Source organism: Pleuronectes platessa, chromosome 13 (assembly GCF_947347685.1).
Source record: "Pleuronectes platessa chromosome 13, fPlePla1.1, whole genome shotgun sequence".
Lineage (NCBI taxonomy): Eukaryota > Metazoa > Chordata > Actinopteri > Pleuronectiformes > Pleuronectidae > Pleuronectes > Pleuronectes platessa.
The window spans coordinates 24,909,525-24,928,260 of NC_070638.1; the positions used below are offsets into that span (position 1 = coordinate 24,909,525).

The window sequence follows — 18,736 nt, forward strand, 5'->3', positions numbered from 1 at the left end:
TTCTGACATCCAGGTTGTATCATTGTTTTACATGTTTAAGCTAAGGGAGTGCCTGGAGCCAGAAGTCTATGAACTGTTCCATAAGAAGCTGACAGAGCAGGCTCTAATCAAGGACCCCAAGTTCCTCTGGTGCTGTCATGTAAGTAAAGGATGGGTTACACAATTTTTATAAACACTAAATAAGATTACGGGTTATTTTTTCTTGTCAGCGGAATATGCAAGCATTTGGTGCTATTATGGGTCTCATACTTTTGGCTGAGAATAGACGACCCAGAAATCCCTCCTCTCCCTGTTACACTTGTGTAATATAAAATATAAAAAATATATAAAATATGGGCTCCTTCAGTTAAATAAGCAAAGACACACAACTAACCCTATCCCCACACATGTTTGTACATCTATATTAGTGAGGACACTCATTGTATAAAAAAATGCATTCCCTAGCCCCTTACCCTAACCTTAACCATCAAAACTAAATGCCAAACCTAACCAACACCTAATCCTAACCCTAAAACCAAATCTAACCCCCAAAATGTCCTCACTCTGTAAGATGTAGGCTCCAAGTGGTCCTCACAAAGATATCTGTACAAGTACATACACACACACAAACACACACAAAATATGTTAGTTTTTTGTCAGTTGATATTTACGATGCTGATACAATGTCTATTTAGTCTAAGTTTTGCTCTATCTAGCTGTCAAATCAATAAGATAAAATAAGATGCAGCAGTGTAAGTACCATTATGCATTTCATAAATAAACTGCAACAAAGTTGCTGCTAATCTGTCTGATATGAATAGAGGCATATGTGATGTGTGTATTTCTGCCTCTCTGCATAACCCAGAATGATATGCTGAGACATTCCTCTAGTCATTGTTATAATACAGCAAATGCAATAAATACCAAACCCTCTGTTCAGTCTTCATCTTCACCAACCTACATGAACCGAAGTAGCAGATGGAGAAACCCACATATTCTATGAGCTTAAGTCCCACCTCTTTATTCTTGTTGTTAAACTTGTACAATTAAGGCAGTTAATAAAAAATCTAGACAGTAAGTAGATTCAGTGATACTGCACATGTTTGTCTAACTCAGTGGCATTTTATTTGTGTGCATCAGTTCAATAAAGGTGAACGCGCAAGGATCCATTTTCAAATGTAACATTGTCTAAAGTTATAAACTTATGTTTTATTTGATGGCAGTCAAAGCCACTGTACTATTTTAAGATGATAATACAGATCTCTCCTCTCCTCTTCCCCACAGTGTTCATATGGGTTTATCTATGATGGAGACCAGCTGAAGGTTACCTGCTTTCAGTGTCGCAATAGTTTCTGTGCTCAGTGTAAAAAACCTGTAAGTGTTCAGTGTCACTGTGTGTTGACTTTTTATAGTTTCTGCCCTCACATTAGGATTTTCTTCTTCACCGATTCATTAAAACCATGGCCTAAAAAAACACACATATTGCAAAAAACAAAGCTATGAGCCGCAAGGAGTCTGAAAGACCTGACACAGTTCATCAGTTTTGTCCAATAAATACTCTCAGAATCACAGAGCTGTAATTGCATTCATAGTATTAACGGAAATAATGATAGGGCACAATGTGAAATGGCATGTGTTACATAAGATCAACAGAAGGCATTGGACACAGGCAGTGATCCAGATTCCAGCACTATACCATATGCACTGCTCAGTGGAGTGTACAAAGTTATAAAACTGTGGAAATATCCAGAAAAACTTCAGTCAGAGGTAAAGCAAAAATTAAAGAATGTATGGGTTCAGTGTGGTGTTCCAGATCTTTACTTCTGAAGAGGGTCAGTCGTAAATAACACTCAGCTCGCAGTATATTAAGTCCCCCTATAGGTAGATAAAGTGTAATCCTAAAATAAACCCTCCCAAACCCCCACCCAACTCCTCATTAAGGTTCTGATATTCAGCTTTGAGTCAATCTATTTCGAATAGGTGTTGATTAAACTGGTGGCTTGAATGTGTAAATGCAACTTGTATTGTAAAGTTGAAAACACATTAATACATACCACTTACCATTTTCCATTTTGGAGCAGGAAGTGACAAACTGTTTTTGTATAAATACTTGCCCAGCTTAATCATAAACGTACTTCACGTACAAGGCCCACCTGTTCCCCATGCGGAGCAGTTTCTGTATCTTGAAAAGACAGTCAGGATTCTGTGTTGAGTGACAAATAATCTTCAAATGGCTTTAAGACTTAATACAGCACATGTCTGTGTGTTGACTCATCTGTTTCAGGGCTTTGAACCTTCCCTCATGTTGGACACAAACCCGTGTCCGTCAACCATAACTAGTTATTATAGTATTTTATTTACAAATGGCCACAGTCGGGGTATAATGTCGCCTTTTATCTTTTTAACATTTACCTGTGGACATTTCAAATTAAAGCCTTGTCATCATGAACAGTGCTCTTATTTTACTATAAATAGACACACACACACGCACATATTTCAGTATTTAAAAATGAGTGACAACTGTCATGAAATGTACTGACCTGAATAGTACCAAATAGTTTATTGCTGTATCTACAATGTTAAACACAAAGATGTTTACCTCCCCTTTAACCTTTTTAAAGCACTGACAGACTTTTACCAGTGTAATTTGTAAATCTTCTCTGCAGTGGGAGTCTCAGCATGCCGGTCTGTCCTGTGAACAGTACCAGTCCTGGAAGAGAGAAAATGATCCAGAGTATCAGAAGCAGGGCCTGGCCGGATACCTCAGAGACAACGGCATCAGTGAGTGTCTCGCACACACACACACACACTTCTTGCAGCAGTAGTTGAGGGGAAAGCGAGCCTGTACTAGCGCAGGTGATATGCTCATTTAGATTTATGATTGTAAAACGAAACATAAACAAAACCATAACCCATGTGGTGGTTTCCACTGGGGTTTCATCCAGCTTACACTCTAACTTAGTCAAACAGAGGCTGGTAAACTCCTGGAACAGCACACCACCACGGCCATTGTGCTTCCTCACACAATTCTCCACTAAACTGCTTTTTTCAAATGTAAAACACTTTGAAGTTATTACATACTTCACATAAAAAATTATTTGTCTGATGAAATCATTCACATAACATCAGGTAATAATAAATTCATCACAATAATTAATTAATAATATTAAGAAGAATAATAAGAAAAAGAAGAAGAAGAAGAATATAAATAATAAAACAAAAGGATTAGTCATTGTTAGCAAAATAATGGAGATCAATTGGAATAATGCTTGCTAATTATACTTATAATTTGAATTATATGGGAGTCTGTGATAATCTTATTTTTATGCTAATAACTTTTCAGGTTAAGTGACTAAGATGTTAGCAAAAGAAGGCACAAAGAAGTTCATAAACATGTTTAAGTAGTATAACAGTGACAGACAAACAAAAGAAAAACAATTAACCACATACGGACACTAAAAATTACAAAATAACAACAACAAAAAACACAAAAGGAAAATGGGAAGTGTGTACAATGAAGAAATGAAGTGAAATTGGTTTTGGAGATGGTTTGCGAGATGTAAAGCCAATCAGATGCCCCAGGACTTATTCCCTGTCTCCACATCTTTACTGCTCACTTGTTTTCCACCAGCTGCCCTCCGCTCTCACAAACCTTATCCCAGTTCCCCTCTTCACTACAACTACTGCTCTTCACAAACACCTGCTGTTTTCAAAAGCTCCTGTCTGTCTCGGCCTGCCTGTCTACTTGTTTGTGTGGGTCTGTAAGTCTGTTGAGAGACAATTGCTTAACTATCTTATTTAAGCTCTATCATACTGGTTTTAATGAAAATAATAAAACTGATATTATTGATGTAATATATTATTGATGATTGCATTACCAGTTAAAAATAATAATAATAAAAAAAGAAAAATATCCTGGTAGCCGAGACTTTAGGACCCACAAGGGAGCCTATATTCCTGGGAACAAAGTGATTAGGATAACAATATTTTATGACTCGAAGTGTTTTGGATGATTGCAAGACCCCAACCCTAACCTCTAACCCTTATTGTTTTTAAACTGAATATTATTTGAGGTCTCTTACGTTGCCACAACTGTGCTGTCTCTCCATTCACACCCTTTTTGCCCTCCACCCTCCAGCCTGTCCAAACTGCCGCTTTCAGTATGCACTGTCTAAAGGAGGCTGTATGCATTTCTGCTGCTCTCAGTGTCGCTACCAGTTCTGCAGTGGCTGCAACAACCCTTTCCACACTGTAAGTCTCACTCATTCTATAATTCTCATCATTGTTGTCATAGTAGTAATCCAGACAATATTGTATTTTATTAGATAAAATGAGGGTCGCCTAATCAGTCTTTATTATAACTCAGACTAAATGTTTTAGCAATATTTTGTTTTTGTTAAATTAGATTTTTAATTTTTCATTCAACATGATTTGTTATTTGCCACTAATGTTTTCTTGTTGCAAATTAAATCTTTGTACGGTTTGTTTGTTCTTAAAGGGGACATATTATGAAAATTCCACTTTTGTAGTGCTTCTACACGTTAATTTGGGTACCTGGCATGTCTACCGTCCCAAAAACTCTGGAAAAGAAGAACTCCCACGATTTGTTGTGGTTCCTCTATGTCAGAAACGATACGCTAGATGGCGTCGAATGGGATTACGACCGAATAATACGTCATGTTCCAACCATGCCCATGTAGGGAGTCTCGCTACATGGCCTTGGACCACCATCATCTCACCGGCTCCGGGGATAGACGGCCCGGCTCCCCGGCTAGCGTTAGCTCGCATTAGCTCGCTGCTGCTACCCGTCAGACATCTAAGTGGCCGCATAAACATGCCGATCGTTGAGGCAGAGACCCCCGGGACACCTTCCACACTGTTGACTCAACAGTGTGGAAGGATGCTGCTGCTGCGCCAGCTCCAGCTCCCACTGCTCCCACTGTGGGGCTGCGCTGGGGCTCTCGCAGCAGGCTTTGGCCCACTCTGGTTCAAAACAATATGGTTGCAAGATTGTATCTTCGTCTCCAGTAGCCATATTTCTACAGAGGTAATGGATAGCTAAAAATCTGGGTGCTTGTATATCATGAAGGAGGGAGGAGAGGTGAGGGGGCGGGGTTGAGAGGGGGGCGGGGCACTCAAAACAGGTCAATCTGAGGAGGGCTGTTTTAGACAGGGTAAAAAGGTGCTGTTTTAAATGATCCTTGTGGTATTTTGACCAAAATATGTTACAGACATTTCATTAAGACCCCAAGGAACCATATCAACTGTGGTAAAATGGGCATACGACGGGTCCTTTAAGTTATTATTTTTATTATTATTATTATAAATTACCCTTAATGTAATGGAACGTTTAAGGGGTTAATCCTGAAGATAAATTCCAGTGTTGCTGCTGCCACCATTACATATATTACGAAATAAATAAATAAATAAAATCGATCAAACAAACAATCAATACAATTAAATTACTATAGCCAATATTAATTTTAAATTTTTCTCAGAGGTCTTAACAAGGTGCGACATCCTCTGCTCTATATACCCTCAACAAGAGAAAGGAAAAAAAACTACCAAAAAAACTAAAAACTTTAACATGGTAAAGAACGTAGAAACCTCAGAGAGAGCCGCATGTGAGGGATCCCTCTCCTAGGATGGACAGCAGTTCAATAGATGCTGCGTGTAACTGAGAACATAAACAGAATAACAGTATTTACCACATTGACTAGAAGAAACACTTTGTAACACAGTTACATGCCACCTTAGTCCACAATCCACCGTTGTGATCCACAATAAGCTGCCACCTCCATCATGGTCCTGGATCGTATCACGTCAGCACGTCAGGAAAATATACATTTTGAACAATAACTAAGTAAAGAAATAATAGCAAACCTTCAAAGATCTGATTTATATATGTGTCGGATGTGATAATAAGATGTGATAATAATATCATGAATAAAAAGTTCAGGGGCCTCGTTTATACCACAGTGCGTACGGTTCATATTGAAAGTGTACGTGCGCACAAAAGCCTAAAATGCCGTACACAAAAAAAGATTCAGATTTATAAAACCATGTGCACCCACACCTGAAGGCAAATTTCACTTTATAAATCACAGTCCACCTGAAGACGTACGTACAACGTAATACTGTGTATTTAAATGTTTTACTCTATGATACATTTTGTTCCGATTGTAACGTTTTTTTTACCTTTCCTACTGTATTCCTGTATAACATTGCAAGGAGCAAATGAGCGGTATACATTTTACAATAATAACCTTTAAAACTGCAAGGATAAAATTATTCAGACAAGAAATGGCCTTAAACCTTTTTATCAAAGACAATGTAGTATCAAACATATTCAATAACTGACTAAATACAATGCAATCCATTAAAAAAACGCCATCACTCATGCTGAACAAGTTCTCAATGTGCATGAGATATTCTGAATTCAGGTTTCTTCTCTAACTATGAGAACAGATGGCCATACAATTTTACTTTGAATAATGCATGAAACGCATTGTCACAATTTTTTTTTTCTTGAAATATGCAATCCATAAAATAATCAATAAGTCCCTAACAATCTTTGTACCACGTCAGGACCCCACTTCATGTACCCTGTCTTCAGCATCCACCTTTCATTAGTTTTTGTCATTTGCAAAATAATGTGAATGAAAGAAAGAACCGTGCTGAAGTAAACTGAACTAAACAGAACACTTGTGCTGAGACTTCTTATCTCACCGCGTGAGCATCTGGGTGGAGTGTGGGCTATTCCTTTGTGAAAGTGCAGGTCTTATAGTAAGATGTGTTTGGGCTCCATTAAGCCTCACTCTTAGGAAATTAGTTTTTTAAATTATTTTTTTCTGGACCAGCTTCTACTGTCATTTGCAGAGCCTGTGGCATCATATTGAGACTTCAAACTGGGTGGATTCCCTCATAGAGACATCTCATAGCCAGATTTGCTTGTGTGACACTTAACCAGTCAGTTGTGGACTGGCTGTGAGGGTCAGGTGCCATCAACATTGGCTGGAGTGGGAGACATCAGTATAGTAGGGCAGATAACAGCAATTTTTCACTGAAATTGTGCAAAATGTGATACAAGCATCAAATTTTGCATGGTAGTTACCAAGGGTCTACTTAACAAATCTGCCTGACGTGCCATTCAAAAATCCAAGATGGCGGCCATTTTTCAAGATTGACGCCAAATGCGTCTGCCACAAATGGTTTTGCTCATAGAAATGCATGTACTTGATGGATTTATATGTTCTTGGTGTTGATTTCTATGTTTTCTTACATGTTGATTCAAATTTTTCTACTTTCCAAAAACATAAGTGAATAACTTCACACTTTTGGGCTATTTAGATCAGTCTTTTTCTGCATTTTAGCTTGCCTGATGAGCAGGTAGCTATTTTTTAATATGTGCAAGATGGTCATTTCTAAATGTATTGAACAGTATTTATAATTAGTGCATAGGGTGTAGTAGTAGAAGTAGTACTTTTGTTTCATCAGTCAGCCACATCCTCCGGATGGACTCCTGGCACTGGTCCTCACTACTTACCTAACTCTCATCTATGGCTCCAAGAAGTTATTAGTGCACGGTACGGCAGGGCTCTGTGCTTGAGGGAGTATGTCTTGCTCCAGATGCAAAGTGCATGAAGTCAACAAACCAGACCTGATTGATCCATGAAGCCATGTTTCTAAAGGAGTGATTGTCGGCACTACCATGGCACACTGGTGACAATTACTGCTGTGAAACTCAGCATTGGGTACAATGTCAGCTAAGTAGGAGTGCATCTCATACTTAGTGTCCCAAATGTTGCTTAGCCTACCCTACGGACCTGTTAAGCAACCGCACTTGAATTGACAGGAGGTGCCAACGCAGGAGAGTCGAGCCAAGGATAATGGGGTTTCAAAGTTATCTGGATGGTGTACAGAACGCACAGGACTTAAATGACATTGGATGAACGATCGGGCTAGGTGTATGGCAGACATGCATGAATCTAGTTGTATCCCATACAGGAAAGTGCCCATGATACAGGTTGGTAAAAGGATAAACCCTCGGCCCTGGTCATCAGAATGGCTTCAAACACCAAATGTGAGACTGTATCATGGCAGACCATCCAGACCAAGTGTTGCCTCTGTCAAACAGAGAAGAGAGGATGCCTAACATCTTCACTTGCAAATCCTGCCAGAAGGGTAAAGGATGGATACAGCCTCTTAGGGGGGAATATTCCTCTATTTCATGCAGTGAATGCGCTACCGATCAAGATGGACCCATGAAGGCCGACTTGCCGGCCTAAGTATGCTCTACAGGCAGAGGCTGGAGCAGCTTGGCATTGACAGTCCTGATGTTCATGCTACCCGACTGAAGGACCAGCTGCTTCAACACATCCCTGATCTACAAGCTGAACATCATGGACGCGATATCCTACTGGCCTTTAAGAAGGATGTAGGGTCAATGGCAGATAAGTTGGACAAGGCTTCCACCTATTGCAGCCAGCTGTCAAGAACTGAAATGAAAATGCTTTCGTTCAGGGCTCGCCTGCACTGCACTCTGCAGCTGTGTATGTCAGCTGTAGTGATATATATACAGCAGTGAAAGTTTGTGCCAGTGTGTGGGCCACTGTAATAGTTTGCTTTGGAAGGACAATTTTTACAGTATTAAAAACATTTTTAAGGGTTTTTATTATTATTTTCGATTTTGTTTCCGTCCGGAATAACATGATCCAAATGCTAAGAACGTTAATGCAAAATGTGTATATTTAATGTTTAAATTGTGTAAATAAAGTATTAAGAGTTTTATTTGATGTTGTTTTTTTATATAAAGTGTTTATTATGTATTTTAATGCTAGTGAAAGTAAAAAAATTTGATTCAGCATACAAGAAAACATAGAAATCGACACCAAGATCATTCAAATCCAACAAGTACATGCATATATTTGAGCAAAACCATATTCGGCAGACGCATTCGGCGTCCATCTTGAAAAATGGCCGCCATCTTGGATTTTTGAATGGCTCGTCAGGCAGATTTGTTAAGTAGACCCTTCGGAACCACCATGCCAAATTTGGTGCTTGTATCACATTTTGCACAAATTTTCTATTATCTGCCCCACTAGTAGAAGGAATGGGATTTTAGATTGTAATTGTTTTTTATTTACAGAGCAGCTTATGGAATAGTTATGGCTCAATAAAAGCACAAGGCAGAGTAGTTTTTTTTATATTGCACATTTGGACAACTCAGGCAATTCAAAGAGCTTTCATAAAATATAAATAGCATCATGACGAATTGTAAAAGCAACATAAGACAATACATAAAAGTAGCCTTAAAAAACATATTCAAAAGACAAAAAAGAAATTAAAAGTGTAGCAATAACACCAATGGTTGTTATTATATAGTGGAATTATGTATGATATGAAATTAAATATGTGGGAGCATCATTATATGTATAATGATGTATAAATGTAACGTTGAAATAAAATGCTTCAAACACATCTGGGGTGCATGCACCTTAAGGTTTCTGTAGAATTTATTAACTTTTGTCAGGTGTCTTCTGTTCTCCTGACTTCACATTAGACCTGTGCGGTGGACGAATGCAGTGTTTCAGGACTACACGCCCATCATCCCAGAGACTGCCTCTTCTACCTGAGAGACTGGGAACCTTCCAGACTGCAGGCGTTACTCCAGGTGCACACGCACACACACACACACACACACACACACACACACACACACACACACACACACACACACAAACACACACCCCTCTTTCAGGTATATTTATCCTATTGGATTGTACATTGGGATTCATTATAGTCAATGTCTTCCACTACGAAAACTATGGCAGCCAACTTTGGACAAATTACAACAATAGTTTATAGAACACATTTCACAAGCCACAACAACATAACCTTTCACAAAGTATCAATCAGAAAAAGGAAAGAAGATGACTTTTTCTTCCAGAACCAGGGGTCCGAAAATACGTAGCTGATCACACATGGATATTTACTTATAAAGATAGTGAGCAGTAGCATCCCTCTAAACCCCCATGCCTATTCAGGATCAGTGGTAGTTTACTTCTGTATGGTATCACTGCGCAATCTTGATTTAGGTCTAAATCTGCTTGGTTTCCATCCAATCCTAAAGTATAAGTGGTGTCCTGACCTTTTTCCTTTTTGTGAAAGCGAGTAACCAGTTGTGTTTCCTTTGTGGCACACAGAAGAATGAAGTGGTGTTCAACACGGAACCCCCTCTTGGAACACAGACAGGTGGGAAATGACTCACATACATTTACCATTCGAAACTTGTGACAACTTTGTGTTCAACTGTCTTCCAAATAGAAGTATGATAAATGTGTGTATTGTTACTGTTATTTTACTATTAGAGTGACATGAGCCAACAACATACTCTTCTCATGCACACTGGAGATTGTGTAATGGTCTTGTGTTTAGGAAAAAAATACACCTATAGTTTATCTAATGTGATGACTCTTCTTCAGGAAGGTACTTTTCATTTTTTTCAGTGTTGATTGGACTTCATGGTAATTCTTCAAATGTTACAATTTGTGCTGCTTTTTAACTATATTGTTGTCTACAGACAGGTGATTCTAATACTACGATCACCACAGTAATTTCAACTCATGAATTATTTGTCAATCATTTGAATCATCATGTCTCCAAAGCTGTACGTTAGAATTCTTTATAGGACAAATTGAATTTGTTTTCAACAGGTGGATCTAAGAAACGGGTGCTGTGTACATTTACTATTAAGTTTTTAATGTACACAAGAAAATTTTGTTTTTATTTCTATTTAGAATTGTAATCCCTGAAACAAAATATAAAACCCTGAGAGCCTGATTTAGAAGTGATTCATAAAATCATACTAGACCTACTGTAATATTTAGTGTTATGATAAATAAAAAAAACACAGATCAAATCTAAAAACTTACAATTACCTGTTACAGTAAAGACAGAGAGAGAAAGGTCGACAGAACGATGGAGCAGGTAGAGGACAATTAACGCAAACAAATTATCTTAACAGAACAAAGTTAATTGAAAATTAAATAATAGGTTATGTTACTATATATTTAAGTTGCTGATATCTATTTGGGGAGTGTTTCTTTAAACAAATTAATTTTCATTTTTATTTCTGATGATCATAATCGGTCTGAGCCTCTGCAGTGCATGTCTTTAGAGGCTGAGTATCTCTGATTTCATGTCTCCCCTGTGATCTGTGTGATACTACCTCAAATGCATACACTTGCATTGTATGCTCTTGTATATTTCAAACACTCACTAAAAGGACTCCAGCCTGCTGCATTTGTAAAGCATGTCTATTTCAGGCAAAGGGTATCACTTCTGCAGCTAAGAAAGGTTAAAAAATGCTACAGCAAACCCTACAAAATATAATAAAGATATTGCAGGCTTACTGCAAATAAGCAACTCTTTCGAAACCTAATTGATGACAGCAACAGCTTAGCCTAAGGTTGGAGCTAGCAGAGGTGTAAAAAGTACTGAAATATTGTACTCAAGTAAAAGTACCTTTACTTTGATGAAATTTAGTAAAAGTAAAAGTACCCATCTAAAAATCTACTCAAGTACAAGTAAAAAGTAGTTCATTTAAAATGTACTTTAAGTAAAAGTTACTTAGTTACTTCCAACAACTTGATGGGGACCCTATACAGTGCAAAAAAGGACAAGGGGTCATAAATCCAATCCAATAACAGTTATTTTTAATTAAAGGAGAATCTTTACAAATATAAGTGCAATGACATTAAACATGTCAAACATTAAACATGTCAACACAACATTTAAGAACTTTTGGGAGGATCATGTCAAGACATGAACCACATGACAGCTAAAATAAAAAGTTAAAATGCCGCTGTCCCATTGTATATTTAAACTTTTGGTTAAACTTTGGTCCACCTTTAGAGCACTAGTCTACAAACTTCTTGTTGGGTTTGAGCAGCAGCTGATTTTAGGCCAGTATTGAGTTTCAGGCAGTGTTGTGCATGAACGAGTTCAAAAGAACGCATTCATTGAACACGTTCATTTTTAAGAGAACGTTGAACTGAACGGAACATAATGACAAGTATTGAATTTGAACGGTGAACACGTTCATATTATCTGAGGTCTAGCTAAAACGTTACGGAATGTTTTCCTTCTCCTGAGGAGCGACGCTGTCTAAATCGAATGCTTGCACCACGTCGTTGCGATCGTTGTTGTGTTTATTTGAAAAGAAATGCAGTCTTGGGGGGGGGGGGCCGCCAGGAGTGAAGCTTGCATAGAGCGCCAAATGTTCTAGCGCCGGCCCTGTGTAATGCAGTGATTCTCAAACTGTGCGGAGGCATAACATGTGCGCGCGCGACCGAGAGGGGGAAATGCGGGGCGGAACTAATATTCTAGCTGAACGCTAGAATACGCCAAAATGCTTTGACGTCCGCATGTCTTTAACGGTGGAGCAGTAAACAATCGCTCTTTAGCCGGAGCCAGGAGTCGGCAACCCGCGGCTCTGCAGCTGCTCTGCAGTGGCTCCCTGTGCAGTGTTGTGCATGTCGCGCATATTTTTCGCGAACAGTGAACTTTACGATCAGTTTTCATATGTTGAACGTGCACGTGAGGGAACGTCATCCACTCTATGCAGCATCTACCACTGCAGTGAGAATTGCCTTGCGCCTTGAACTGTTTTTTTTTTACTCAGTAACGGATGTAATTTCCAATGTAGCGAAGTACAATACTTCAGTCAAAATCTACTTAAGTAAAAGTAAAATTACCCATTTCAAAAGCTACTCAAAAAATTACAGAGTACACAAAAAAACTACTCAATTACAGTAACGTGAGTAAATGTAATTCGTTACTTTACACCTCTGGGAGCTAGTTTGTTTGTTTAAATACTAACAACCTAAAAAAGATAGGATACATTACTTCTCACCATTCAAATGTAATTATAAATCAAATTTATATGATACCTTTTACCCCTTCTGCTCTTTGTCTGTCTTTGTCCACCTTTGCTATTTGTTTCCAGGTCTATGTGGAGTGATAGAGCAGAAGGATGAGGGAGGGCAGCAGCCAGATTCAGCTTGTGGAGCTCAGACCCAGCATGGACATGCTGGACTCTGCGAGTATGACAGCTTAATTTATATCCAACTTATATCCAAGGCATTACATGAGCTACGCCATGAGTATGTGCTTCAAACCCCTGAGTCAGTACGATACCCAAGGTGCACTTGTTATTCAACTTTGTGTTACCTATATGTTACCTTTCTGTTGGTCATGCTTCTTTTCAGGTAAACTACATTTTCTGGGCTTTACTATATGTAATCACTTGGAGGGGGTCAGTAGGTACTCTCATAGTATGTAAATAGTCACTCTGCTGACCTTTTCATCAGTCCATTCGAAGAAATATGTTATTGAAATGTCGCGTTTCGTACTTCCTCTCCGTATGATGTCATCATGGAATCGCACTTTTCTCTCAGCCGCATCCAGCCGGTACAAGTCCAGCCTCTGAACACACAACTCGCACTCCCCACCACCACCACCACTCCTCCACACCGAACGCGACATGTTGCTGAGCTAGCAGCTTGTTAGCTACCGCAGAAAAACAAAAACAAAAAACACAGAAGAAACACTGCAGCATGGAGGGATCCAAGGAAGAGAATGAGTCACTGCACATTCCTCCTAAGAACGTTACTGTTCGAGACCAGCGGCTACGCTTTATTTCTTCTGACGTGGCATTTTGCTCAACTCATTTGACCACAGACTCTGAACCTACAGCAACTCCTCAAGGATACAGCTGTTCCACACTGCTCACCACATGCTCTACATGCAACAGAGTTTCAACTCGGTACTGTAACTCGGGGCGTTACTCCTACATTGTCAGACTGTCCTGCTAGAACACACATAAGGACGGTTTAACCTACCTTTCAGAAACATCCTGTTGTAACCAACTGTAACTATGTGGCCAGTTCTCTTTCTTAGCATTCGTTTCGATGTCTCACTATGGGATACGCCCCTCGCGAGTATTCACAAAAGCACTTATTCCAATTCGCCAGCCCTGATAGGCTGGCAGTCGTGACGTCCGCGTCAAGGTGCCGCACCTTAAATACGGTGGACGCGGCGTCACACGTCATTCAAACACCTCTTCTCGCTTCACGAACAAGCATTTTTCTAATCGGCGTTGATGCTAACTAGCTGCTGTCCACAGACCGGAGCTAACACCTCCATCGCCGGACGCTAGTTGAATAAACGCCGATCCGACTGCCTTCACCATAGGTAGTTGCTTCTATTTGAATAGCTAAACGGCACCGGGAGCCTGCGTTCACCACACTGCCTGCCACCGGAGCTAGCTAACGGCGACTATCATTCCAGATAATTCGCTCCCCTTTAGCACACCAAGCTAAATGGATCAAGCTGCAAAGCTTCCTTCCACCTCGCAACCAGGCGATGCTCATCGCCTGTGCACCTGTGGAAATAAAATATCGAGCATGGACAACCACCAGGTCTGCTCCGCAGATCTCGGGCTGGAACATGCCCGCGCTGCTGTCAGCAACGCGAGCTTGTGCGCCGACTGCGCCCGCTTCACAGCGAAGAGTCTCCGCCGACGACTAGCACGCCACGCTAGCGTCTCTGAGAGGGACCCGATCCTTTCCAGTGCCACTACCGAGGAATCCCAACCCGGTGTGGACGAGGAGGACGCTCCCGAACTAGGGATTCAGCGCTGGGGCTCCACGCTGGATTGGCTGGACCCGCTAACGGAGCCACCCCTCATGTTGGATTATGAGGAGGAGGATGAGTCCGACGGCGAGGATTGTCTGGTGTCGGACGGCGACGACGAGGATTATGAATCCTGCTTTGTCCCACCTTCACAGGCTCTCGGCTCTCCAAGCCCTGCAAAGGGCTCGGTTGGGACAATTACGCCCCAGCCCAGCGGCGATATGCACGATGTGTGTAAACGCGCCGCAGAGAGACTTAAGATTCCATGGCCCGCGGTCGTGGCGGAGGCCCCAAAGTCCCGCTACGAGGGGAAGAAATTACCCCAAGCAAAGAGGGCTGCGAGACAACTTCTCCCGGTGTTCCCGGAACTCCTGGAGGAGGTTACTGCCTCATGGAAGCAAAACCCTTACTCCAGCAAAACCACCATTCAAGGTGCGTCTTCCTTGGATATTGAGGGGATGGATAAGCATGCCATGGCGGCAGCACACCTTCATCCACGGCTGTCAGCTGCCTCATCCAGGGCCCCCACACTTCCCACGAAAGCCGATCGCTTCCAATCTGCCATTACTGAGCGAGCTTACAAAGCAGCGGCTTTGACAGTGAGGGCTCTCAACGTCACCTCCATGTTGTCAGCTTACCAAGCGGAGCTTTTTGACGACATAGCCGACGTGCCCGAAAGTTCCGCGTGGGACGAGATCACCACAATCGCGGATATCTGCCTACGCATCCAGCGATGCGCTGTACAGGCGGCAGGGAAGTGCATGTCGATGTTGGTGTTACAAGAGAGGACGAGATGGCTGAATCTGACCAATCTGTCCGATAGAGAGAAGGAGGACATCCTGGACATGCCCATTGTCCCCGAGGGTGTTTTCGGCTTCGCCCTCGCCTCAATGCAAAAGCGCTGCGAGGCGAACAAAAAGGAGGATGAGGCGCTTCAGCTCTGCCTTCCGAGGAAAACACCTGCCGCGGCGCCTGCGCCCCCCCCCCCCGACAGACTTTCGCTCAGGTTGCCTCTAGGAGCGCCGCTCCTGCTTTCCGCATCCCGAAGCGCCCCAGGGCTCAACCGGGTGCGAACACCAAAGGCCCCCCGGACACGAAGCCCGCTTGGCCGAGAAAGCCCTTCTATTCCCCGTCAACCCAGGCTGCTCAACCGGGCCCGTCACCCAGTCAGCAGGCCAGGCGGAAGAAGAAGGCGACTTAGTGGTCAACCCCACCGCGAGCGGAGCTGCCACCCGTTCCCTGTTTACTGGCAGCCCAGCTACCCCGTGTGTTAGGGGAGAAATTACCCAGTTCCACCCATCCCTCTCGGCGACGCGTGGGCCCAGAGCTCAGTTCGTGCGTCCCAGTAAAGAGGCGAAGAGACATGTTTCAGATGTGGGATTGTTCAACGCCACATCAATGTCTCACAAACACGCACACAGAGTTTTTGTTAATAAAAAGTTTTCCACTGACGTATCTAGGCTCACAGCCGAGGGCGCAGGGTTGCAAAATCACAAAAACACAAAAACAAAACACAGAGGTGCAGAGCACACTGTTGTTCCCCATAACACCACAAGGGGGAAGCAGCGTCCCACCTGTGGTGAAACATCCCGCTCCGCTCGCTCCGAGCCTATCAGACCGCGCATGCGCAGTGATTTTCAGAAGTGTGCAGCTGGTACGGGCCCCCAAAGATCGTCTGTGTCAGACAGAGCTTCACTCCCCCCTAACTTTGAGGCTAGAGAGTTGGAAAGCATGCACAGCGTCAGAATGGGTATTGAGAACACTGGCCAAAGGCTACAGGCTTCAATTCGCCACAATGCCCCCCCGTTTTCCCGGCCTCATCGCTTCCCGTGCGCAGGGAGAGTCGGCCCGGGTGTTACGGGAAGAAATATCAGCTCTATTAAACAAAAGAGCCATACGAATAGTGCCACACAGGCAGGGACTGGAGGGTTTATATTCGAGGTATTTCCTGGTCCCAAAGAAAGGGGGGACCTCATTACGTCCCATCCTGGACCTTCGCATTTTGAACTCGTATCTCAGGAGATACAAGTTTCGCATGCTGACACACTCAACGCTGATACGTTTGATCCGGCCGGGGGACTGGTTCACATCAATCGATCTGAAAGACGCGTATCGACGCAACAGTGGATCTGTTTGCGTCGAGGGGGAACACACAGTGCCCACTGTTCTTCTCCCTGCACGACCAGAGTGCACCGCTGGGGCTGGATACGTTCGCTCACGAGTGGCCGCGCGTCCCGCTTTACGCTTTTCCACCTCCTGCTCTGATTCCCCCGACACTGCTCAGGGTGCGGGAGAATCGTCTGTCACTAATTTTGATCGCTCCTCACTGGCCGTCCATGCACTGGCTGGCGGAAGTGAGACAGCTCCTCCACGGTCACCCATGGCCTCTCCCGCTACGCAGGGACCTGCTCTCCCAGGCGTGCGGACTGATATTTCACCCTCATCCGGAGCGCCTCGCCCTGTGGGCTTGGCCCGTGAGTGGTTTAATTTGAGCCTGACTGGATTATCACAGAATGTTGTTAACACAATTCAGAATGCCAGAGCATCATCCACTAGGTCTCTTTATCACTGTAAGTGGAGATTGTTTGAGGATTGGTGTGCTAAGGCACAGGAAATCCCTTTTCAATGTCCAGTTGGTACAATCCTGTCCTTCCTGCAGGACTTGATTGATCAAAAGAGGGCATTTTCTACTGTCAAAGTTTACTTGGCAGCTATTTCTGCTTGCCATGTTGGATTTGATGGAAAACCAGTGGGCCAACACCCCCTGGTTTGTCGTTTTATGAAGGGTGCATGGAGGTTGTTGCCCATCTCTAAGACTATGTCACCATCATGGGATCTAGCAGTGGTGCTTGGAGCCCTCTCTAGTCATCCTTTTGAACCATTGGATAACGTGGACATGAAAACGTTATCCTTGAAGGTGGCTCTGTTATTGGCTTTGGCTACAGCTAAACGTGTAAGTGATATTCACGCTTTATCTGTACATCCAGCATGTATGCGGTTCACCCCGGGGAACCTTGGGGTGATGCTGAGGCCGAATCCTGCATTTGTTCCAAAGGTGCTTAAACCATGCCCCCCAGCTTTTCAGCTTTTCAGCCACCTCCCTATGGTTCTGCAGAACAGCAGCGGTTACACATGCTGTGCCCTGTCCGTGCCTTACACACATATGTGGAAAGGACAAGGAGCTTTAGGAAAGGGGATCAGTTGTTTGTGTCCTGGGCTAAGCCCCACTGGGGCAAACCTGTCACCAAACAAAGACTCTCTCACTGGATAGTGGATGCCATTGCATTGGCCTACTCCAGCTCAGGCCTTCAACTTCCGACTGGTTTACGGGCACATTCTACTAGAGGTCTTGCGACCTCTTGGGCCCTGTTCAAGGGAGTCTCTATCCAAGACATCTGCGCTGCAGCTAGCTGGTCTTCTCCCCTCACATTTGCGAGGTACTACAGGTTGGATGTTACATCCCCTGGCCTGACCCACGCTGTCTTGAGCGTGGGCTCCAATGTGGATCTCACTTTTAAGTGAGGGGGGGCTGGCGGTCAGTCACCGAGATAAGCTTGTCTGGCAATACGGGAGTCTCCATATCCCATAGTGAGACATCGAAACGAATGCTAAGAAAGAGAACTTTAGGTTACTTTCGTAACCCCGGTTCTCTGAGTAGCATGAGTGAGATGTCTCACCAGACCGCCCTTCTTGCTACTGGGGTGAAGCGAGAAGAGGTGTGCTTGTTTTGAATGACGTGTGACGCCGCGTCCACCTTATTTAAGGTGCGGCACCTTGACGCGGACGTCACGACTGCCAGCCTATCAGGGCTGGCGAATTGGAATAAGTGCTTCTGTGAACACGCGCGATTAGTTTTTAGTCCTGACATGCAGTGTGAACTGTTGGACCTCCCACAATCTGTTTAAATTATTTGTAGTTTGCCTTAGGGGCTGCAAAACATTTCAATACAAATGAGGCATTTTATATAATCTACAGCACAATGAATGATAATAGTGGATATTTCCTCTTGCCTCATATGATAAATTGTGAATAATGTACATGTCTACACAGTACATACACT

General features: G+C 42.7%; 1 protein-coding gene across 1 annotated transcript in view; it reads left to right on the forward strand.

Annotated features, from left to right (window-relative positions):
* The window catches only part of LOC128455044 (E3 ubiquitin-protein ligase RNF31), a 68,709-nt gene that overhangs the window by 42,743 nt on the left and 7,230 nt on the right, over window positions 1-18,736 (forward strand). The window contains exons 16-22 of the mRNA XM_053438670.1: window positions 41-139; window positions 1,264-1,353; window positions 2,646-2,760; window positions 4,118-4,230; window positions 9,542-9,652; window positions 10,185-10,233; window positions 12,989-13,085. Of these exons, the coding sequence (XP_053294645.1) occupies window positions 41-139; window positions 1,264-1,353; window positions 2,646-2,760; window positions 4,118-4,230; window positions 9,542-9,652; window positions 10,185-10,233; window positions 12,989-13,085 (674 nt within the window). The remainder of the gene's footprint in view (window positions 1-40; window positions 140-1,263; window positions 1,354-2,645; window positions 2,761-4,117; window positions 4,231-9,541; window positions 9,653-10,184; window positions 10,234-12,988; window positions 13,086-18,736) is intronic.